Source organism: Pongo pygmaeus, chromosome 3 (assembly GCF_028885625.2).
Source record: "Pongo pygmaeus isolate AG05252 chromosome 3, NHGRI_mPonPyg2-v2.0_pri, whole genome shotgun sequence".
NCBI classification, from domain to species: Eukaryota; Metazoa; Chordata; class Mammalia; order Primates; family Hominidae; genus Pongo; species Pongo pygmaeus.
Genome location: NC_072376.2, coordinates 47,659,525 through 47,684,998, shown reverse-complemented (window position 1 = coordinate 47,684,998; position 25,474 = coordinate 47,659,525). Strand labels below are relative to the sequence as shown.

At 40.0% G+C, this 25,474-nt stretch overlaps 1 protein-coding gene across 5 annotated transcripts in view; it reads left to right on the top strand.

The window, feature by feature from the left end:
- Positions 1 to 25,474, top strand: part of TEC (tec protein tyrosine kinase) — a 129,667-nt gene that overhangs the window by 80,516 nt on the left and 23,677 nt on the right. For all 5 annotated transcript variants that reach the window (XM_054485116.2, XM_054485117.2, XM_054485118.2 and 2 more), the window contains 6 exons: positions 9,734 to 9,838; positions 14,544 to 14,625; positions 15,614 to 15,742; positions 17,378 to 17,418; positions 18,053 to 18,228; positions 22,265 to 22,330. In XM_054485116.2, coding sequence (XP_054341091.1) covers positions 9,734 to 9,838; positions 14,544 to 14,625; positions 15,614 to 15,742; positions 17,378 to 17,418; positions 18,053 to 18,228; positions 22,265 to 22,330 — 599 coding nt within the window. The remainder of the gene's footprint in view (positions 1 to 9,733; positions 9,839 to 14,543; positions 14,626 to 15,613; positions 15,743 to 17,377; positions 17,419 to 18,052; positions 18,229 to 22,264; positions 22,331 to 25,474) is intronic.

Genomic DNA, 25,474 nt, shown 5'->3' with positions numbered 1-25,474 from the left:
AAAAGTCTTAAGTGGTCATAAGATCACTTAGGGGGAGAAAACAACACTTGAATTTTAAATACAGTGAAAATATGTCTTCAGAAACTTTACAATTGCCTACATCAACACGATTTTATATGAAGATTATTCTGTGATTCTGGAAATGAAATTTTTGCCTTTGTATTGCTTATAGAGATTTTCCTCTTCCTGTTTATATTCTGGATATTACTTTAAAAACTGTAATCTTTAAAATTATGCCAAGCTTATCTATATATTATGCCATGCTTATATATATATTACTGGTTTCTTAATATGTTTCTTTTTCTCCTAGTGTAAAAACACTTTATAAAATATAAATCACTCATATAAGTTACTATTATAAGCTAGTTTAAAGGGAGGAAAAAATAATGAGATACCAAGTAATGGAATGCCAAGTTTTTGTTAGAATTTTGTCCTTGGTAAAGAGGCGGCAGTTTCTCATAGAATCACCAAATTGGAAGTGCCTTTAAATTCTATTCATTTGACTTCTCTTAGAAAGCTCTATGTAAAAATTATTCCCAGTATTCACAAGAAAAATGTCAAATCCATCCTGAGATTTTTTTCGTTTCTCTTAATTAATGTGTTCTGCTGTACTTAAGACCCATTCTTTTAAATCTGTTCTGAGTGGAAAGGGAAAAAGACTACATGTGTGAATAGAATAGGCCTTTTAGGGTCATTTGGGATTTTTAGTAGAATACGTCATTCATTTTCTTTTCTGTTAAACAGTTGACTGGAACTCTTTAGTCTTTCACTATTGACTCACCCGAACTTTCATTGTAAATATGGTCATTTGTCTCTGTAACCCTAGATGTTGGGTTTTTGTACATTCCATACGGGCAACGGATTGTGTGTGTGTGTGTTTTCAAATCTCTGTTATGGTACTTTGGTATCTGTGCCTTGCAGATGGTAAAAGGACACTGCAGTCAATATTTAATGAACATGGTTGAAGGATTAAACCAAGTTCACAAATTAAATACAAATTGTCGTGAGGGAATGCAATGAATGTTAGCCACAGGTTTAGTGCTATGCATGTGTTGAAAACCGCAAGTTCTAAATTTTGTCTTCTTAATTTGATGAAATATTTTATCCCCCAATAATATTTAATAAGTGTGTGTGTGTGTGTGTGTGTGTATTTTTTTTGTCTGCATGGTCCTTTGTTGCTAAACATGCCATTTCAGCAGTCTGCTTTGGGTTTGTGTTTGAGATCTGTTTTAATTGTTGCGGCCTGTTGAGAAAGAACAGAGACAGACTGAACACAAAACAATTCAGTGGTGCAAAATGAGGCCTAATGATAGAATAGGCCTAATGATAGGATAGTATATGTATAAACAGAGGTTCTTTATAATTGGAATTGAAAAAAGAGGTGGGAGAGGGTGTCATGTGGCACACAGTAATATAAGCATGTAGATGGCAAGAGAACTACTTAGGGAGAGAGATTCAATTCCAGCCAACACCCCATCTGTCACATCCAAGTAATGTTAATTTCACTTTATTTGCTGTATAGTTTTGTTTGTATTTAATTTGTGAACTTGCTTTGGTTTTATAGTTGTATGCAAGCCATAAGTTTAAGAAGTTTCTACTGAATTTATGTTTGCACATAGTTAAATGATATCAAGTTACTTAGGTATAGGGGGCACTTACAAATTCAGGATTGGAATTAAAGTTCAAATCCTGGATTATTGTGTGACTTTGGGCAAGTTAATTATTCTCTCTATGTATTGATTTCTCCATCTGCAAAATGGGGGTGACAATAATTCTCATGTTATAATGCTGTGAGGATTCATTGAGATTATCCACATTAAGAGGCTAACAGTGCTGGTTTATAGTAAGTGTTCTATAATTGTTAGTTATGGACATGATAATATATATATTTTTTTTAATAATAAAAGTCCATAACTCTTCAAGCTTTAGAGACCTGAAGTCAGGTAAAAGCATTACTGTTTTTGAGGGATTTTAGTTCAATTCTGGCTCAGCTTCTACAATCCTTAGCCAGTCTCATAGCCTCTCAGTGCTCAGTTTCCTGCAACTTCCTTGGGTTACTGTGAAAACTGACAGTATATGCTACCATTTGGGGAGTGAGTTTGTATTAATCAGGGTTCTCCAGAGAAACAGAACCAACAGGATATATATAGATGTATGAGAGGAGATTTATTATGGAAATGGGCTCATGCAATTGATTATGGAGGCTGAGAAGTCCCACAATCTGCCATCTACAATGTGGAGACACAGAAAAGCTAATTGTGTAGTTCAGACCAAGTCCAAAGGCCTGAGAACCAGGAGTAGGGGAGGAGGCTGCTGGTGAAAGCCTTGGAGTCTGGAGAGCCAGGAGCACCAAAGTCTGAGAGCAGGAGAAGATGGACATCCCAGCTTTAAGAGTTCGCTTTCCCTTTGCCTTTGTTTGTTCTATTTGCACCCTCATCGGATTGGATGATGCCCATCTGCGTTGGCAGAGGTGTAGCTTCTTTACTCACTCAGCTGATTGAAATGCTAATCTCTTCCAAGAACACCTTCACGGACACCTGGAAATAACGTTTTACCAGCCGTCTGAGTATCCCTTAGCCTACTTAAGTTGACACATGAAATTAACCATCACAGAGTTCCATGTGTCAGACACTGTTAAGCACCTATGAACATTATCTTTAATCCTGCTGATAGCATGGCAAAGAGAGCAGCATTGTCCTATTTCTACGGAGAAAGGAACTGAAGCACAGAGAGAAAACTGGGATTGCCCTAGGTTGTATGGCTTGTAAGTGGCAAAGCAGAGGCTAAAAGTCAGGATCTGCTTGTCTCCAAAGCTCATGCTCCTTCTCTGAGGTCCTCTTGCAATGCAGACGTGATTCACCCAGGAGATTTCCTCTGCCACAAGACCCTGGGAACAGCCACATCAGGAATAAAATTTGTGATGTGGGAAAGGGATGAATCATTTGGAATATTGGAGGGACACCCTGGCAAGCCTTTCTCTTTGCATGGTGGGGACTCTGGATGCCTTGCGAAAAGGACAAGAGGGTGTCCTGAGATAAATGACTTCTCAGATCACCTGAGACCAGCCTGGTTATTTGTATACATTTTTTTCTTATTTAATTTCTTTAAATTAGGATGGATATTTGTATTATTAAAATACAGAGTATTCTGGAAATTAAAGGAAAACAGTGTACCTTGTTAAGTCTTGCTGGGGGACAGAATCTCATCCATCTAACTCCCAGTTCTGCCATTCAGTTGATGTGTAGTTTAAAGCAAGTTATATTTCATCTTAATGCCTCGTTTTCCCATATGTGCTGGTTTACAATATATAAAATGGTCATTGCTTACTTCCATTTTCAAGCTTTGCAAAGTGTGCAAGAGAGGACACACACACACACACACACACACACACACAGTATTGCCCATGGTCCTTTGCACACTGGGTCAGCACACTGTTGAATTAGTATCTACTAAGTGTCAGGTGGTCTTCTTAGCTCGGAAGATTCATAGAGGATTCAAAGGTGAGTCAGGGAAAGTCTCAGCTTCATCATGATTTTCAGTCTAGTAAACAGGGCAAAGGCTATAGAATAGAAAGGAAATATAACACGAAAAAAAGTAATGACCTTGGATATTTCCCCTTGGGCCACAATTTTTTTTTTTTTTTTTTTTTTTTTGAGATGGAGTCTCGCTCTGTCATCTAGGCTGGAGGGCAGTGGTGCGATCTTGGCTCACTGCAACCTCCACCTCCTGAGTTCAAGAGATTCTCGAGCCTCAGCCTCCAGAGTAGCTGGGATTACAGGTATTTGCCACCAAGCCTGGGTAATTTTTCGCATCTTTAGTAGAGATGGGGTTTTCCCATGTTGGGCAGGCTGGTCTCAAACTTCTGACCTCAAGTGATCTGCCTGCCTTGGCCTCCTAAAGTGCTGGGATTACAGGCATGAGCCACTGCACCCAGATGGGCCACAATATTAACAACAGCATATAGCATATGCCAGGAATCATGAAGTATTTTCTTACTGAAGAAATTCTAAAGAATAGTCTAAATGGAGGAAAAACTGTGTGTTCCTTCTACGGTAACTGCTCAGAAATCATTTCCTAAAGCTTTTATTCCTAAAGGGCCCCACTGTGGAAAAGCTTTAAAAAGCTGACATGTCAGGAGTTAAAGTGGGCTCGGGGAGAAAGTGCATGGGATAGCATGCCTCACTCAGTAACTCTCTGTTCCCTATGGTGAATCGTTTATCCCTTCCAATCCTTTTCTTTTTCTTTTTTCTTTTTTTTTTTGTTTGAGATGGAGTCTCACTCTGTTGCCCAGGCTGGAATGCAGTGGCGCTATCTCGGCTCACTGCAACCTCCCCCTCTCAGGTTCAAGCTATTCTCCTGCCTCTGCCACCCAGGTAGCTGGGACTACAGGTGCGCACCACCACATCTGGCTAATTTTCGTATTTTTAGTAGAGATGAGGTTTCACCATGTTGGCCAGGCTGGTCTTGAACTCCTGACCTCATGATCCACCCTCCTTGGCCTCCCAAAGTGCTGGGATTATAGGAGTGAACCACGGTGCTCAGCCCTTCCAATCCTTTTTTTCTGCAGCCCTGCCTAACCTCCCAGGGTTACCTTCAGATGTGGCTAGAATAAGCTGCCACTATATATACTGTATATGTGTTGTGAAAAGCAGAATTGTCTTTATAAAGATGGCGCTAAGCATTTCTGCAGCAGAATTGTCTTTATCTATAAAGACGGTGCTAAGCATTTCTGAGTTCTGGACCCATATTTTAACTTCCACCTGGTTGTTCAATTGTCACTCAAACATTTCCCAGCCCTGCCTCCTCGCACCTGATTGTCCTTCTGTGTTCCTTCTCATGATTCATGGTGTCCGTGTTTCCTGGTCACTCAAACTCAAAATCCCTTAGCCCCCCTCAGTCCTTCTCTACTCTTAATCCCCACATCTAAGTGGTCACAAAGTTTTGTGAACTCTGCCTTCTAAATTATCTGGTGTCTTTGCTTTTCTTACTTTGCTGCCACTGACTTGGTTCAGAACTTCATCTTTCACCTGAACTATTACGGCAGTCACCCAGCTAGCCTCCCTGTCAACACTCACTCTTCACCTGCCGTTAATCATTATATTTTTAAAAACACACCACAGTACTGCACTCCTGATTCTCCATGTAAAACTGCTCAGGATAAATCCAAACTTGTAAGGCTGGTGCAGAAGCATCTTCCTAATGTGGCCTCAGACAGCCTCTTTGGTGTCATTTCCTACAAGCCCCCTGAACCACCCTGAGCTTCAACCACAGTGAATTTCTTTCGGTTCCCTAAGTACTCAGCACTTTGTTGTTTTGCAGCCTGAAACTCTCTCCATTGTCTCTGTAGGAAAACTCATACTTATCCTTTAAAAATAAAATCAAAATATCACTTCCTTCCTGAAACTTCCCAATCTTCTCGTGGCCCCATCACTGCCCCACTCTGTAGGATACCACAAGAGAGCATTGCTTGATCATAGACTGCGAATCATCCCTCTTCCCCGTCCACCCATCATATTGTGAAATCCTCTTGAAGAGACCCTCAACCCTCCTTTCATAACTTTGAAACTCCAGCACTCAGCATGGTGCTTGTTGCCCAGTTGGGTTGGTGTCCCATAGTGTTTGCTGGCAGAATAAATAAAAGAATAAATGATCAACTTACATGTGAACCTGTATCTGCTAGTTTCATAACAAGATATTTGGAGAAAGTCAGTCCAAATATTGTTAGGTTGGTGCAAAAGTAATTGCAGCTTTTGCCATTGCTTTTAATGGCAGAAATTGCAATTACTTTTGCACCAGCCTAACAGTACAGGATATTAGGAGATTATATATCACAGAGTATGAATTTAGGGGACATAAGTAAAATCAAGTCATCCCAAATTTTCTTATATCTATTTATCCACATCTGACAGCTGCTTTTAGAAGCCAGGCCAGGTGGTACATGGAGATGGGTGTTTTGAAAGCAGACCATAGCCTGCTGCTCCTAGAGCTAGACAGTTATTTAGCAAATACATGCAGATGGGCCAGACATTCTTCTAAGCACTTTGCAAATATTAACTCTCATAACAAACATAACAAACCTAGGAAATAGATACTATTATTATTTCCATTTTACAGATGACGAAACTGAGGTCAGGTGGAATGTGTTTTTTCTTTGCATCTACTGTTCATTTCACTGAGATTTCTCTTCCTGCCATTCCTCTTCTGAAATGTAAGCCATTGTTCTCTGTGCTCTCTTAGCATCTTTTTTATATGTAGTGCTCACGCCTGTAATCCCAGCACTTTGGGAGGCCGAGGTGGGTGGATTACCTGAGGTCAGGAGTTTGAGACCAGCCAGGCCAACATGAGGAAACCCTGTCTCTACTAAAAATACAAAATTTAGCTGGGCGTGGTGGCACATGCCTGGAATCCCAGCTACTTGGGGGGCTAAGGCAGGATAATTGCTTGAACCCAGGAGGCGGAGGTTGCAGTGAGCCATGATTGCACCACTGCACTCCACTCCGGCCTGGGTGACACAGCAAGACTCTGTCTTGAAAAAAAAAATATATATATATATATAGTACCCACGTCATTACATGACAGTTGCTATGTCAGTCTGTTCCACAGATAAACTTGGGCACATTACTTGATTTTAGTTTCTTTGTCGGTAAAATGGGTGTAGTAATCCTTACCTTGCAGAGCAGCTGTGAGGATTAAAAGCACCTGGCCCAATTTTGAAGCTACATGCTCAGGAAATGAGCTTTTCCTATTGTCTTTTACTCATCCTTCACACAGTTGTTGACACAAGACAGGCTTTGTCCTTTGAGAAACTGAAGGGAAGGGAGAAAAGGAAAACCAGGACAACCCAAAGTCAGGGCCGCTAAGGGCGCAGAAGAGTGTCAGCACTTGCAAATCTCAGAAGGTGGCTTACAATTCAGAGAAGACCGTTTGGTTTGATCGTCAGTAATGTTTTCGATAACAGCCTTAGCAGGCTATGAGGTGGGAGGCAGATCCAAGTGGTTAAGGAGGGAGTGGATGGTAAAGAAATGGAAACTGAGGGTGCACTGTCTTCTCTTTTAGGAACAGAGGAGAAGGGTGAGAGTAGCAGCAGGTGGAAAGCATGCTTCCCGGTTTGGATAGGAGAGCCCTGAATGCATCTGTAGGCAGGGTGGGTGAAGCCCTTAGCAGAGAATGACCAGAGAGGATGTCCTTCCTTCTCCCTGTGCCCTGGTGGAAAGGCTGCTTAGAACCCCTTTTGTCCATGGTGGAACTTGGCTCCATGAGTCCTCTTACTGCTTTGCATCTCGGGCATCTCTCGCAGTCTAACTGGCTTTGGGTAATGTACCCAAAATGTACCCTTTCAGCTCAGGGCCTGGGTAATGTACATAACTTTTCTCAGCTGCAGTTTCCTCACCTGTAAAATGAGGAGAATAATGTGTACCTCACAGGGATATTATGAGCACAGAATGAGATAACATGTGTTCAGTGCCGACGATAGTGTCTCAACCATTGTGTCTTTTTAACTTTTCTCTTAGAGACAGGATAAAAGAAAAGCAAAAAGGGTAAAATCTTAGCATTTTCTTGAACTGCAGAAGGAAGAATTTGGGGATGTGCCCCTGGATAACTGCTGTCTCTTCTGTAAAGCAGAGAGGGAGGGAGTCCACCAAGGCAAAGGGAATGGGAAGTTTGTAGTTTTGAGGGCGCTGGTAGTGACTCTGGAGGCCGCTGGGTTCCCTTCACTAGAGATATACACAAGGGCTGATGAGCAGCAGCAAAAGCCTGGCTGGGCATAGAGATGGCAGTTAGGATTGTGTGTGTGACCTTCCATAGCCAGGCATGAAGGGAATGGGGAAAGGTGTGGATGGTTCTGGGGACTGACAGAACTGTTGTATTGGTCCATTCTCACACTGCTATGAAGACATACCCAAGACTGGGTAATTTATAAAGAAAAGAGGTTTAATTGACTCAGTTCTGCATGACTGGGGAGGCCTCAGGAAACTTACAACCATGGCAAAAAGGAAAGAGGTACGTCTTACGTGGCGGCAGGTGAGAGAGACAGAGCGAGAGAGTGAGCAGAAACTAGTAAAAGGGAAAGAGCCCCTTATAAAACCATCAGATCTCCTGAAAACTCACTCACTGTCACAAGAACAGCATGGGGGAAACTGCCGCCATGATCCAATCACCTCCCACTAGGTCCTGCCCTCAACGCATGGGGATTGTAGAGATTACAATGCTGAGATGAGATTTGGGTGGGGACACAGAGCCAGACCATATCAAGTGTCAAGGGGGTGTGGGGTTCTAGTGTGTGCGTATGTTGGGGGATATAAATATGCACTGGGGAGATGACAGCCAGAGTCCTCTAGTCAGATGGGAGCTGCTGATGGCCCAGGTGAATGGGGCAGGTGTGGAAGTCCTGTGGTGATAATGAGGATGCAGAGCAGGTTCCTGGGAGTGGGGTGGGGACCCCAAAGCTTGTGGCTAGAGCTGGGGTTTCAGAACATTAGATAAAAGAATTTTCAGTGACTAAGGCCAAGGGATGGCTGGCATCTCAAATACGATGTTCTTCATTTCTCTACTTTTTCTTCTATTCTTTGTCATATGAATACCTACCAATGAAGAAAAAGTAACCTTAGTCTTTATGCAACTTTTGTGTGGAATTCATCTGTTAATATTATTCAGCAAATATTTTTTATTTCTACATTGTTTTTGTAATAATTTTTAGTGGCCGCATTATATTATCTTTGCACATACTGCTTTGTCTTCTTTTGGATTTTTCCCTAGGATAAATTCCCAAGTGTGGGATAACTATGCTTAAAGGTGTGGATGATTTTGGAGCAGGAAGTCTTGATGGGCTGTTAGTTAATTGCTGCAGGCAGATCTACAGCAGGCAGGGAGGGCAGGCAAATGGGGAAGAAAATTAGAATATTTAATAATAAGCTCTGAATGGAAGCTTTCTGTGAATATTTTAAGTCCACCTCACATAACTCTCAATTCTGTGTGCTGCCTCTACTGGAGGCATCTACCCCAGTGAAGAGGAAAAGGCTGGCTGGAACTTGCATCTGTGATTGAGTAAATGGAATTTTGCTTGGCTTGGTCTTTGACGCTTTCTTTTTGGGGAATATCGTCAAGAATGTGAAGAAGTTGAACAAATTGTGTATCTGGCAGGGGCAGATAGCAATGAAAGGGAGTTTTTCTGTTCTGGAGTTATTTATTTTTTTGAAATAGAGTCTTACTCTGTCGCCCAGGCCTGAGGTACAGTGGCCCAAGCTCGGCTCACTACAACCTCTGCCTCCTGGGTTCAAGTGATTCTCATGCCTCAGCCTCCTGAGTAGCTGGGATTACAGGCGCACAGCACCACACCTGGCTAATTTTTGTATTTTTAGTAGAGATGGGGGTTTTGCCATGTTGGCCAGGCTGGTCTCGAACTGCTGGCCTCAAGTAATCCACCGCCTTGGCCTCTCAAAGTGCTGGGATTACAGGTATGAGCCACGGCACCCGGCCCATTCTGGAGTTTTTTTGGGGGGCAGGACAGAACAGTTTCATCTTGATAAATTAAAGGATTTAATAATTTTGATTACAATGATCACAGTGTTAGTATTTTGAATAATTTTAGCAGTTAGTGGGAAACATGATTTAGATAATTTTAAAGAAATTGCAATATTTTGAATCAGAGCAAAATTTCATTAACAATAATATTACTGTTAATTGTTTTTTATGTCTTATGATTGTAATGCTTCTCCTTTTTTTCTTTTAACAGAAGAAATACAGAAAGGGGTTTATTGATGTTTCAAAAATCAAGTGTGTGGAAATAGTGAAGAATGATGATGGTGTCATTCCCTGTCAAAATAAATATCCATTTCAGGTGAGCTGGTGTATTTTTGTGGCAGTGCAGTGCTGGGCTTAGTCATGTTTGCTTTTTGACATTACAGTTTCCTGTCCTTGCTTTGCTGGCTGATTGGCTGATTTCTAGGTTCATTTGCCACTTTAATAGTTGTGACTTTTCTTCATGAACTGCTTAAGTCTTTGTGGAAACATTATCTGATTCTTAAGGAGTCGGGGCTAAGACTGAAAAGTGAGGGTTGAAGTTTTCCCTATGAATCTGAGAAACTGAGAAGTGAAAGGCGTGAGTTATCCTCAAGTGGAAATGAGATTAAAAGGCTGCTTGTGATGAAAAAAATAGTATTAGCCTTATATATTAATTAAACTATGCTTCTTTGGGGTAATCATGTTATTTTTTTCCCCTGACAATGATTCTGTTGCATAAGGGAGGTAAATATCTCATTATTCTCATTTATGTCTGAGGAAATCAGTGCTCACCTGTTAAATAGCTTCTCCAAGGTCACCTTGTAAATGAAAAGCCTGCCAAGCACACACACGCGCATCTCCTCTCCGGAAGAGGAGGGTCCGGCGTCCTGAGCTACTCCGCATTCCTGCCGGTATCTTGGTTCCCACCTGCCTTGAGAACTCAGGAGTGTGGAGTTGGATCCTGATAATCTGGAGCTCTCAGCCCCTCCCCCAGCACCTCACCACTTCCTTCCCTGCTCAAGGATGTTTTTATGCCCTCCTTGAGCAGTGAATGTCCCTAGTGAAAGTCACCTTTTACCCATGGCTGTGGTCTCACCGTGTCCTGAAAGGAAAGTTACAGAAGTCTTTTTCAATGTGGTGGAATTTTTGCTTGTTTTTAATTGCTCTTATGAAGTTATCAATTACATTGGAATTATACATTTACCAGTTTTGGGGGATGAAGATGTTTGGGAAGCAGTGAGCCAAAATATCTAAGCTCCTGGCTTATTCTCCACTAGGGTGGCAACGTCACAAATGGAGGAAGGGCTACATTTAATTTTCCTTTTCCCTGTTCCTTATTTTATAGCTACCATTTCTCTGAGTGAAGGACAGGGACAGTAAGTACTTAGAGAGGTGACTCTAAGGTCAAACTGCCTGATTTGCTTACTGGCTATGTGAGCTTGTGTAAGTCACTTAACCTCTCTGTGCCTGTTTCCTCTCTTGAAAAATGGGAATAATAACAATAATAGTACTCATTTCATAGGGTTGTTGTGAGGATTAACTGATGTGATATAGAAATAGCTTTGACATATAATCAGAGCAAGATAAGTGGTAGTTGCTATTATTACTATTGCTATTCTCTTACTACTGCTGCTGCTATTAATATTACACCTAATATTACACCTGCCACCTGGATCTAGAAGTAAGATAAATTTAAACCTTCTTCTTAAGTATGTTTAATGCATATATAATGGAAATTTAGCAGAGAACCATTCCTACCACACTTCTTTTTTTTTTTTTTCCTTCGAGATGAAGTCTTACTTTGTCACCCAGGCTGGAGTGCAGTGGTATGATCTCAGCTCACTGAGACCTCCACTTCCCAGGTTCAAGCGATTCTCATGCCTCAGCCACCCAAGTAGCTGGGATTATAGGCATGTACCACCACGCCTGGCTAATTTTTGTATTTTTAGTAGAGACAGGGTTTCACCATGTTGGCCAGGCTGGTCTCGAACTCCTGGCCTCAAGTGATCTGCCTGCCTCAGCCTCCCAAAGTGCTGAGATTACAGTCGTGAGCCACTGCACCAGGCCTCGTACCACAGCTTTGATGGCTGTTAGACATATTAGGGATTGACAGCATTGGGGAGCTATGGCTCTCATGAGTCTGGACCCAGAATTAGGATTTTTGCTGTCCAAGAAAAAGAGATTCACTCTGCAAGTTTTGGGTTGCTTTTAAGAATGATAATACAAGTAGAACAGAAAGCATTCCATCCTTGAACTATTAAAATTGTTGAGATGAATAAATATGAGAAAAGTACAAAAACAACCTGAAAAATTAATCAAGAAGGGATAAGCTTGAGCTTTATACAATTTAAAGCAGCATGATTTGAAAGGTGAAAAATACCCTCTCTTATTATAACTTAAGTAGAACTAAGAAAGTATAGATCCTAGTTTCACATTTTCATAGTGAAATTTTACATTATGTTCAGGTGCAAAGCGAAAACAATAAAAGTAGAAGTAGACATTTTCAAAAGACACTGGGAGAAGAAAGTGGGACGGATGGAGAAAATGGTGGGGAATCCTCATCAGCTGCCTAGATGGGATGGTTCCTCCTTCATGCTTTTCTAGATGAGTCATTCTGATGGCAGCTGGGAGATCCCCAGGAGCTGGCATGTCTTCCCTGAGCTTCAAACCCAGATCTGTCTACCTTTTGTCTGTGCTGTTTCTCCTACCCGACACTATTAAGTCTATGGAATAAATGAATGAGTGGATGGAAGTTATAAATAGGAGGGTGGGTAACTACGAGTGGGTAGTGTTACTGAGGGAGAGTATTCCCTCCTTGTTTAAATGGTTTCTGCACTTGAAGTTTGCAAAGCTCTTCCCTCCCCAACAGCCTCTGCTGTGGTAGGATGACTCACAAGAATGAAGGCAGTGAGAAACGCAGCTCCCGGGATCTTCCTCCCCAGGAGGCCAACATGGTGTGATCTGAGGTTTGCTGAGGGAGATACTGGCCCACAAATATCTCTTCAGCCTACCAAACAACCTGAGATGCCAAAACAGGGCGCTATTCCTAGAAACTTCTCGTAGAAATGCGAATGCCCCAAGTTAGCTAGGTAATATATCAAGCTAGTTTTAGTTATCGAAACTCTGAATTTGGATTGCATTTTTTTTTGGTGGGGGGAGGCGGTTAGCTAGTCTAACAAACTTTAAGGAAGTTTTACAGGCTCATGGTACTGACGCGAGATGAGTTTTGTGGAGAAGTTAGACTGCTTGGAGTCTGGAAAGGCAGATTCCAGGAGGGGAACAGTCAAGGGATATTTGGGGGTTAAATATCCTACTCATATGACTTAACCTCAGCCACTTTGGTTTTGTCATTTGAAAAAAGAGGATTCTAACACTAAGAAAGAACTGGATTGCTGTATGAATGATATGAGGCAGTACATATAAAGTGCTTAGCCCAATTGTGGGGACTCAGTAAATTATTATAATAAATTAAATTGTTATTACAATACACCACAGGTTTCTGGAAGGTCCAAGGCCCTAGCAGTCTTTTCCAGACATCTCAATGTCAATTCAGAATGACTAGTTCATGGCGCATGGTTCCTTCTGTACAGAGTTGGTTGTGTGGGCAAGCCCGCATAAATGTGAAAATCATGGAGCAAATGAGGAAACACATCTCTTCACATCTCCTTTAGCACTTTATCGCTCTGATATCATGGCTCACTTTCTGTCTTGTAATAAGGTATTTCTATATTTGTCTTGGAAATAGGCTTCATGTCAGATTCATTTTTGTGTCTTATGCGGTTCCAGCAAGGTGCTGAATGGTATATAGCATCATTTGTTCTATGGTGTTCACATTACTATTACAGTGCATTTCTGGCTGGTTACCGTGGCTCTCACACCTGTAATCCTAGCACTTTGGAGGCTCAGGTGGGAAGATCACTTGAGCCTAGGGGGTTCCAGGTTGTAGTGAGCTGTAATTCCACCACTGCCATCCAGCATGGGCAACAGAGCAAGACCCCGTCTCTGAGGAGAAAAAATAAAAAAAAAATAAAAAAAAAGTACATTCCTTTGATTTAAATGAACAAGAAGGAATTATCTATTGAATATGGTTAGTGATAACCATTTATCAATGAAAGAGCTATTTGGTTTTCAATCCAGTGGGTGTGGACGTGACAAAGGGAGGTTTCTAGCCATGTATTACTTTTTAGCCAGTCTAGACGGTTTTTCTGCCTCGTGACTGACCATGAAGAATAAAATGACAAAATTTCTGGCTTAGTTTCCCAGGGTTATCTTATTAATAATATTAGAAATGTTAAAAATAAGACTATTTAATTGCCCACCAAGGACTACCTCTCTAAGTGAGGCACTCTGGTTAAGAGGCTGGGCTCTGGAGTCTGAATTCTGGCTTTCTGGATTACCAGCCAAATGGCGATGGGCAGATTAGGCAGTACAACATCAGGGGACAGCATCTGCAGTGTGTGGTGCATGAGTGGTATCTGCTGAAGTTACACAGGAATGGGGGCCTGGGTAGGCCTTTATTTTCTCATTTATAAAATAGAAAAACTCGTACCTTGATGGCAGGATTAATTGAGTTAAGGTCTGTAAAGCACACAGCACAGTGCTGGTGTAGTCGGTGCTTAATCCAGTTAGCTACTGCAATTATTGATAGTGGCAAAAGGAAACTATAAGAGTGATGCTGAAGGAGTAGTCCATTCATCTAAAATATTATTTAGAGAAATACTGAATCTCTGTTACACCAAGTTTATCTAAGGAACTTTAGTTAATTGGATTGAAAGAAATACTGAGATTAATGAAGTATCCTAGCCTTTATTTTTTTTCTGTAAAACATGGTCCTTTGCAAAATGTGTATTCTACTTAATGTAGAAATGAAGAAGTACTTGTGCTTTTGTAAGAAAGTAACCTGGGTTTTCTGGATATGAAGTTATTGACTTTCAGTTATTTGAGAATCATTTATTGGTGCCTGTAGTACCAAGGGTTCTGTGCTAGACAGAAGTGCTGTGTCTAAATCCTCCTCACCAATTCCATCTTTTGTTTTATTTTAGGTTGTTCATGATGCTAACACACTTTACATTTTTGCACCTAGTCCACAGAGCAGGGACCTGTGGGTGAAGAAGTTAAAAGAAGGTAAAACTCAATGAAATATTACTATGTATATAATTGGAGGAGATGTAATATTGTTATCATTAAGACAGAAATACAGCTAATGTGTCTATTGCATTTGTAATCTCAATCTACAGTAAGTGTTTCTCCAAGGATATGCTGTTGTTGTGAGTTATACCAGCATATCGAAGATAACTTCCCTTTTTAAAATCTGATTTTTTTCTAGTAGCATATAGTTTCTAAGAAAAGCACGCTCTCATTTAATGTGTAATATATCTGAAGGTGATAAAGCACAAGCTTTTATAATAACAGAATTTGGTGTTTTCTTGTTTTTTTTTTTGAGACAGAGTTTCACTCTGTCATCCAGGCGGGAGTGCAGTGGTGTGATCTCAGCTCACTGCAACCTCCGCCTCCTGGGTTCAAGCAATTCTCCTGCCTCAGCCTCCTGAGTAGCTAGGATTACAGGCACCCACCACCACGCCCGGCTAATTTTTGTATTTTTAGTAGGCACAGGGTTTCACCATGTTGGCCAGGCTAGCCTTGAACTCCCGACCTCAGGTGATCTGCCCGCCTCGGCCTCCCAAAGTGCTGGGATTACAGACATGAGCTGCTGCGCCCGGCCCAGAATTTGGTATTTTCTAACAAAGTGCCCATGTAGTCAATATTTGGCGTGGACAGAATGACATATTCATGAAGGGTTTAAATGGATGATTTGTCCTGCATAGTCCTCATTGCTTCTCCTGCAGAACAAAATGGTGGCAGGTTGGCTTTTGCATTTATCCATCATTGGTGTAACAGCAGTCATTTCTGCTAACAAGGGTGCTTCACACAAAAAAAGAAGAGGTCAAAGAGAACTATAGAGCTTTTCTAAATGCTGAGTCCTGTGATCTAAGGGCGTTCTTATAGTAAACATAGTATCCAAGAAATAAGTAATGATCGACACTGTTATTTATGAAACATTCTGTAGTTGCTTTTGTATTTCACTATTAATTACTATATCTGTGAATTACAGAAATAAAGAACAACAATAATATTATGATTAAATATCATCCTAAATTCTGGACAGATGGAAGTTATCAGTGTTGTAGACAAACTGAAAAATTAGCACCCGGATGTGAAAAATACAATCTTTTTGAGAGTAGTAAGTATTCATTTTATTCCATAATTATATTGTGCTTAGAATGAACATATTATTGGTATGGTAAGAAAGTGACATGGTTTTGATTAAGTACAGCACACTTTCTAGTACAGTGAAAATGTAGGGTAGGTGTGTTTTGTAAGAAAAATTATATTTAGTTACAGTGGGACCTTCTCATGGAATCAAAAGGTCTATTTTGGGAAGCTTTTATCACAATATTGAATCTTGTTCAAAATGAATCCATTGAAAGTGTGAGCCTAATGTGGCACTGTCAGCAGCTTTGAAAAGCATTAATGTTCTTCAACAAATAAACCAAGATGTGGAGCTAGAAACCTCATGTAGCAGTGCATCCACAGTCTGATTAGGGCTGTTTTCATTTTGATGGGGTATAGCAGTATGGATTTCAGTAGTGGCTTCAGTCTGTTAGAACAGTAAGATGTCATAATGATACTCACATGTAGATGTTGAGATGAACAATGTCTAAGGTTAATTTTGACACCTAAAACCTTTACAAATCCTGGGAATGAGAGACCCTTAGTCATAAGCTAAAAATACATGGAGATTGTTAAGTTACTAGTGCTGTAGTAGGACAACCATAGTAATGATTGGATATACCGTTTCCTGCTGGTGCCATGCAGAATGCTCACTGGGTCCATCAGAACTGACAGAGCTTCTGGATATGAGCAGAACTACTACTTGGCAGGGATGCTGTATTATGAACAAGGCCAGATCAGATGACCTTCTCAGTCCATCCAGCCCTCAGTTCTATGAGTCCTGGCACCCTGATTCTCTTGGGATATCCTCACATTAACTTAGCACATTAAAGAGGAAGCCCAAGTTTCTAAGGCTCTTATTGTTCCCTATTTTTTTTTTAATGTCTTAAGGTTTGGTATTAGTGAATGCACAGTCTGACCTGCTGTAAAAAGAGACCTAAAAGTTACAGTGACTTAAACTAGAGAGAAATTTATTTCAATCTCATGTAATAACCCAGAGGTGATAGGTGGGTGACCCGGGGCTGGGGGTGTTCCTCCAGTGGTTCCTCGGGTTGCTCCAGCTCTAGCAGTCTTCTCTCTTCCTGGAAGCAGAAAGAAGGGGGTCAAGGATGCCCATGGGAAATCCTTTTAGGGATGAGATCTAAAAATGGCACACCCCATTTGTACACAGAATCCTTTGATTAGAATTTGGTCCCATTGCCACACCTAGCTGGGAAACATTGTTTATCTTGGGTAGCCATGTGTCAGCCAAAACTCTAGGACTGTGGGCTGTAGAGGAAAGGACAGCCAAGCTGATTAATTTCTCAGTGTTGTCATGATTTCAATGTTTGATTCCATGAGCATTGCTGAGTGCCCAGTTTATGCAGTGGTGGGAATACAAAGAACTGGCCTGGTCTCAATCCCTGTAGCATTTATAGTCTGTCCAGAAAGGCAGAAATACAAACCAGCTATAATAGCAGTTTTTAATTCTAAAATTAAAAATTTTAATTCTTGTAGAGATACAAGCAGCATACACCAGAGTTGGTCAGAGTGTGCTGCTTGTCTATGTGTTAATTCCCACTTTTCCTTAAAACTACCAATATCTTATTTTTATCAATTATTGGTAGATAGCATGTTAACCTGTTTTTGTTGTTGGCATTTTCAGGTATAAGGAAAGCACTACCTCCAGCACCAGAAACAAAGAAGGTAGGTGGTCTTTAGCTTTTGATAGTAAATCTTTACATTTTAAGCCTTTAAGTCTTAAGTTTTGGTAGTGTTTGTGGCTTATTGAGTATGCGGTTTATTCATTGATGTGACACAATTTTCCCCTAGGACCGTCTCAGAAGCAGATGTGCTATAGCTTATTTCAATTTTTTGTGATGTCAAATAATACCAATTTAATTGTATGAGATTTTATCATTGGAGATCCTGTTATCATCTGGCATTTTGCCTCTATTTTCACTTAAAGAGTTGTATTAAGAGGAGTGGGACTTTAGATAAATATTTCAGTCTTAAGACCACAGTGTGACAAAGAAGTGACTTCACTGATATAATGATATGCCTTTCAAGAGTGGGGTATAGTGGAGGAAACATGCACTTTGGATCCATTCAAGACTTGATCTGATATGAGTGACTTTGAGTGGATTAATTAAATCATTGTTACCTTAGTTATGAAACAGGAATTATAATAACTCTTCTTCATGAGAGTTTGTTGGATTATAGTAAGTAGACTTGAGGTTTCTACTTTATTCTGTGGTGATATATGACTCATTTAGTGTTTTGATTCATGATCAGTTTCATATAGAAGACTAAACTTTCAAATGTTATCTTCCTTGTTTAGCGAAGGCCTCCCCCACCAATTCCACTAGAAGAAGAAGATAACAGTGAAGAAATCGTTGTAGCCATGTATGATTTCCAAGCGACAGAAGGACATGATCTCAGATTAGAGAGAGGCCAAGAGTATCTCATTTTAGAAAAGAATGATGTTCATTGGTGGAGAGCAAGAGATAAATATGGGTAAGTATTCCCTCTCTGTGTGTGACATGCAGTGGGTAGGTGGGAGTCAAGTGTTGAGTGAGAAGAAGATAAGTCGTAACTATCGTGTAATGAGACTAATTTCACCAGCCATAAATGGAAGCACACCTTATTACTTTGTAGTAACACAGTCCTTTCTTAGTGGTCACTCAGTAAATGCAAATTGATCAATCACTTCTTTTCAAAAGTTAGAATACATTGGTCTCTTTCTCATCTGATACATGTTTAATATGATTATTTTGACCTTGAGGGAAATTAAATTTTGTATTTTGTCCCTACCTGCCATAAGTAAGTAATCTTAGATTTTTCTAAGAAATAGTTTATTGTAATTTTTTCCTTAGACTCTCTCTCTCTCTATATGTACATATGTGTATGTGTGTGTGTGTATGCATACACATACACAGTGTAATGAAGCCTCTTCTCACTTCTTTCTCTCCATGAATATATGGAGGAGTAAGAGAATATATATATAGGTATATGTGTGTGTCTATATGTGTGTGCGTGTTTTTGTGTATGTATATATAAAATATATATGTATGTACATGCAGGAAATTAAACAGCAAGCTTTTTTTGTACAAGTTAATTTAGGATTTAAAGAAAACAGTCCTTTCAGCCCTATCATTGATAAATATATGGGCAGATAGGGGTAGCTATAGGGGATGAGTATCTTGCAGGATTCATAAGCAAACTCTGTATCCTGTGTTTACCTCTGCAGTGCAGTCCCACTTATACTCTGAGTTCCAGTGGATGAGAAGAGGAGAACTTTTTGTCCTGCCAGAGTGTACTCTTCTTCCACCTGCCCTCTCACCTCCCAGCCCCAGCCCCAATTTCAAGTCACTGTTCCTCAGTTCACTTCTGGAGAAGCAGTGGAAACCTCTGGTTTAGGCAGGGTCCTTTTCTTCTGCTTGATTCCTAGGCATGGTGCATATATGAGTGCTGTTTTGCTGTGCATTATTAACTTATTTGCAACTCTTAACCTTTTATTCCATGTTTACAAGAAGGTTGTCACTGCTTCTCTTTATCAGATGCTGTATAAGATTGATTTCTATTTTTAATTTTTTTTATTGTAGAAATTTTCAAGCATCCAAAAAGTATATAATAGTATAATGGAATCTCTTTTTGCTTGACTTCAAAAATTACCAACATTTTGCCAGTCTAATCCTTCCATTTTTTTCTAGAATATTTAAAAGTAAATTCAAGTCATCATGTTATTTCACTCCTAAATCTAAATTCTAAAGACTTTTAAAAAAACACCACCATGTCGTTATCATTCTTAATAATAGTATTTTAAATAAGATCGTCTGTAGACTTTCCGTTAATATTTTTGTACCTGGAGGAAGAGTACAAATGAAAATCCACATAACATATATCTAAGTATTTAGGAGTTATAAATCAAGCTAACAAACTTTATCCTCCAACTTGACAAATACCCTTTCATAGTGACAAGAAAGGCAGGGTTTGGATTTAGAGCTCTGTGCCAGAATGTTGCAGTGCATGGAAAGCTGGCTCTGGGGGCTACCTCTCTTCTTTCTTCCCTCCTGCCCTGGCTCTGCCTCTCATGTACCATATGGATCTTCCAACCTGTACACCCACACTCTTACTGCATGGCTTGCAAAAGCTACCCTGCATCATGGCCACACCTTCAGCCTCAGTAAAAGGGAATGCACATGGCCAGCCAGCATAATTTGGTTTTTGGAAGATGGACCAGTAGAAGGCCCATGTAGACCTTGGAAATGAGCAGGGAGTTCTGGGGTCCTAGTTACCCAGAAAGGAGCATGGGAACACAGGTCAGAGGGAACATGCGCTTTTGCAGAGCTCTCAAAACTGTGGGGTCAGAGCAAGAGCTTCTCTGGCCCAGGTCTAAGGATGGAACCAATTACGTAATTCCAGTTTCCCCGATTAGCTCTAATACTTATTTTTACTGTTGGTTTATTCAAATCAGGACCCACACACTGCATTTTGGTTAATATATCTCTTATGTTTCTCTTATTCTACGTTTTTGATTTATTGATGAAAGCAGGTCATTTAACACTAAAATGAGCCATAATCTAGATTAAACAGATTGTTTTCTTGTGGTGTCACTTAATATGCCTGTGTTTCTTGTATTTCTTGTGAACTGGCAAGTAGAGCTAGAGGCTTGATCACATTAGAAGGTGATCTCTGGCTGTCCTACTTTTAATAATGCTAAGATTGCTTAGTGGTTCAGGTGTCAGACTTGTTCCTCTGTCATAAAGTTCTTCATTGGTGTTTACCCTGATGTTGGGGGTTCATTATTGATTCTTTCTTAGAGTCATTATTTCATTAGGGGTTACAAAATGGTGATTTCCTAATTTAGTCATTCCATCTGCATTTAGTAGTTCTCTAAAGAAGAACTGCCTCATCTACCAATTCATTTAGTTCATGAAGGAAAGGAAAAATGAAATTTGGATTCTTAAACTTTTACTAGTTTTCAGAATAATGAGTTGATGACTGAGCTTTCTCTAGTGATAACAATGGTAACCAACAGTTTATTTTTAGTGTTATTATGGATACTTTTATATTTGGTTCCAATCCATTGCCACCATTATTCTCTTTGCTTGAATTGGCCAAATTAGGTCGATGGTAGCTGTTTTTGGTAGAGGACACTTTTAGTTTTTCTTTCCTACTTTCTGGCTCAATGAAATGGCTCAAGTTATCTTGTATTTATTTTTCTGGCCAAACTTACAATTTGACATTTTTCTTTTCTATTCTTTTCTTTTCTTTTTTTTTTTTTTTTTTGAGATAGAGTCTTGTTCTGTCTCCCAGGCTGGAGTGCTGGAGTGCAGTGGCGTGATCTCGGCTCATTTCAACCTCCGCCTCCCAGGTTCAAGTGATTCTTGTGCCTCGGCCTCCCAAGTAGCTGGAATTATAGGCATGTTCCACCACGCCCAGCTAATTTTTGTATTTTTTAGTAGAGACAGGGTTTTGCCATGTTGGCCAGGCGGGTCTCGAATTCCTGGCCTCAAGTGATCTGCCTGCCTTGGCCTCCCAAAGTGCTGGGATTACAGGTGTGAGCCACTGCACCTGGACACAATTTGACATTTTTCTAAGGAGGACTGGCTCCTTTTAGTCACAAATGGTATTTAGAGACAGTGGCAATGCTAAGATTTTAACTGCTGCTGGGTTGACGTTCCTTCTGGGCCTTTCTCAGTGCAACAGAGCTACCTGTATGCACACATTTGTGTGTGTGTGTGTGTGTGTGTGTGTGTGTGTATTATGAGTTCTTACTAATACTTTAAATTCAAATTTAAGATTATAAGGTTTCTACACAATTTTTAAATTTTATATGTATATCTCTTGTCTTATGCTGAAAACCTTAGCTCCTACTGACATAGAGTGCATCTTAAATTGTGATGTGTGTGAAAGTCATTTGGGGTAAAATTGGACATTTTTTGACCTCACATAGGTCTTCTCAGTTCACATTTATTGGGTTATGACCCAAGAATTTGCTGTTTTAACAGGTGCCCTAAATGATACTGACCGAAAGGCCAGGAATTATCATTTGTGAAACTATTCTGTAAGAACTATTGAGGTATTAGAGTGGTGGGTATTTTTAATCCAACACTTTGACTTTTCTCAAGTAGTAGTTTCTTTAACACATACCACCAAAATTGTGAATTCTGGAGAAGTATTGTGGAATGTTGGAGGAGCACAGGAGCTAGTCACAAGTCCAGAGTTTGAGTTCTGGCCCTGTTGCTGGCTAACTTTAAGACCTTTGGAAAAAAAAAATCCTATAATCTTTCTAAGCTTTAGTTTCCCCACCGGAAAATGGGTATAATAATGCCTGCCTATCCCAGAATTTTTATGGGGACCAAAAGTGAAAGTACTTTGTAAAATGTCAAGTGAATTACAGATACTGAATTTTGGGGGGTCAGCTAGTCTTTCTTGTAAGCTTTAAGCAATATTATGCTTTATTTCAAAAGGCAATAATCTTTCTTTCTTTCAATAACCTCCCAGTAAAGTAATCTTAGTTTACCTGAAGTATTTTTCTTATTTCTAGGAATGAAGGATATATCCCAAGTAATTATGTAACGGGAAAGAAATCAAACAACTTAGATCAATATGAGTAAGTAAATGTTTATTTTGTGAATGTGGAAAATCAGAAAGTTTTCATTTTCCTAATTATGTAAGGCATTTTGAAGATTAATGGATATCTTTCATGATTCTTTGAAGGGGGTGCTAAAATATCCTTAATTCAATTGTCTGATGTGGTAAAAGACTGAGAATTAATCTCTATAATACATTTTTCCTGAAGGTACTGTGTGAATGGAGTTTACATAAGCTTATGTACATAAATTACATAAGCATAATTGAATTGATTTGAAATAAATCACAGATTAGCTGACTTTGAAATACAGATCATGTCCATTCATTCAGGACATAAGCAGAACAGTTCACAGAGTGGAAATGTTAATAAGAAAAAATTACTCAAATTAATTAGAGTTGACCTTTGTCAACATTAGTATATTTCCTTTCAATCTTTTTACTGTTTTTGAAAAGGTAGAATCATGCTTATTTCCTCATACACTTTAATATTCTTTGAAAACATTTTCCTAGCTACATTTTATTTCATTTGATCATACATTTATTAAATATTTACTGAGATCTTAGCATGTATCAAGCATTATGTATGGCCTTAGGAACATAACCAGGCAGATGGCACGTGGATGTCCAATAATTTATGTAATCATTTCCTTATTTGTGTGGTTTAGGTTGTTTTAGGTACCTTTGCTATATTTTTTAAAAAATGGGATAACCTCTTGTTTCTTATCTTAAACTGGATCTCTAAAATCTATGTGCTGGGCTACAGGCTGTACATGAACATTGTTAGGGTTCCCAACGCATGCTGTCAAATTGCTTTCCAGATAACTTGTATTATTTATATACCCACTAGCAGTGTGTGGCCAAGTTGTAATGTGAGGCTCATATACATCGAATGCTCTTTTATGGTCATTCTGAGGTGATGTATTGATGCTTCATTCATTTCCTTAAAAACAACAGCAACAACAAGCTGTTTCTCTCTTCATGTCACTTGCTATACCATAAGTGTACCTTAACATCTAGAAAAGGGTTAACAAGTTGAAAAAGCCACAGTGCTCAGTGGGTGTGATCTCTCAAAGTAATTTTAGAAGTAGGAGAGAGTATAAACAATGTATAAATAAAGTAGCATTTCTGCCCTTAAGTCAAATAGATTTTTGGAAAAATTATAAAATCCTTAGAATTAGGGAAGGTGCTAAAAGGTGAAAACTTGGGCCTGGTTTTAAAGCGATAGCGTGGAGAACTGAGTGAATTTGGGGAAAGAGGATGCTTGGAAGCCAGATAATCCTTATCTAAATATGAGAACTCCTTTTATGACTCATGTGATTTCAGATGAGGCTTTTCAATATTGAAGTTTATGATTCATGGCCTCGAGTGTTTCAAATGTACCTTAATTTGGAAATTTTCTCTCTTCCAAGAAATTTTCTTCCTCTGCATAACTCTGTACTTCAGTCTCCAGCGTGGGAGTGCCACTGCATTCTGTTCAGAGGCCAGGGAATCCACATGGCCTTTGTACTGTGGCCAGTAGATGACCAAGGGGAAACCTGTTCCCATGTGGGCAGGCAGAGACCCTGTTCTGTCTTCCTACTCCATGTTCTGTTTTGTTTTGTTTTGGCCAAAGCCCATCCTGTAACACAATTGTATTAGTCAGGGTTCTCTAGAGGGACAGAACTAATAGGATAGATGTATATATATAAAAGGGAGTTTATTAAGGAGTACTGACTCACGATCACAAGGTGAGGTCCCATAATAGGCCGTCTGCAAGCTGATGAGCAAGGAAGGCAGTCTGAGTCCCAAAGCTGAAGAATTTGGAGTCCAATGTTCAAGGGCAGGAAGCATCCAGCACGGGAGAAGGATGTAGGCCAGAAGACTAAACCAGTCTAGTCTTTCCAAGTTCTTCTGCCTGCTTTTATTCTGGTTATGCTGGCAGCTGATTAGATTGTGCCCACCCAGATTGAGGGTGGGTCTGCCTTTCCCAGTCCACTGACCCAAATGTTAATCTCCTTTGGCAACACCCTCACAGACACATCCAGGAGCAATACTTTGCATCCTTCAATCCAATCAAGTTGACACTCAATATTAACCATCACAACAACTTAAATGTTCTCGAGTATTAAAAAAAAAAAAAAAAAAAAAAGCCTCTGGCAGCTGTGGAGTGAATAGTTCTGCTGTTTGCTTGGGCCCAGGAGGAATCCCAGGCCACAGACTGTCACTGGGCTGAACTCAGGATTTCCAGGCCCGCAGCTCCTAGTGTTGTCAGTAACCTAGTTCTAACTTCCATATGCAGTCAACAGTGTAGGGAGGAGAAGATCGGAGAGACCAGTGCTGGAAAAGAAAGCAGATTCATTGTGATGGTTAATAACAGGATGTTCTTGGTGGAAAGACGGTAAAGGGAGAAGGTGACAGAAATGAAAGGGCCCTTAGGACTGGAAAAAGCTTAGGATAAAGGCTTTGAGTGGGTGGCATAGTTAGAAGGGCAGAATTAGAGAACAAGCTAAGATGTATAACTGGTTGGTTTTATGTTTTTCCTTTGTTTCTACCTCTTGTCTTCTTTTCATGATTTAGTCTCACCCATTCTCACCAAGAAGCTTGGCAAGGGTCTGACCTTTCCGGGTTAAAAGATGAAATGCCCTCAAACCTCTTCTTTCCTTATTGACACTGCTATTTTGGGGTAACTAGCTAATCTGAAAAACTAATTCACATTAGGGATTTAATATCTAAGAACAATCTGACAAATGACCTACAAATTCAGGGCCTAATTTCTAGATGTATAGTTCCTTCATCAAAAGGTATTAGCCTCTAATAAAGCTTTTCTGTGGCATGCTTTTCTTTTTTTAATCCTTACTCTTCAACCTGCTGCTTTTGAATTCCTTCCTTCCTTCTTTCCTTCCTCCCTCCCTCCCTCCCTCCCTCTCTCCCTCCCTCCCTCTGTCTCTCTTTCTCTCTTTATCTTTCTTTCTTCTTTTCTTTCTTTTTTTTTTTTTGTTTTCTGGAGACAGAGTCTTACTCTGTCACCCAGGCTGGAGTGCAGTGGTGCGATCTCAGCTCACTGCAACCTCTGCCTCCCAGGTTCAAGTGATTCTCCTGCCTCAATCTCCTGGGTAGCTGGGATTACAGGTGCCCACTACCACACCCAGCTCATTTTTGTATTTTTAGTAGAGTCAGGGTTTCA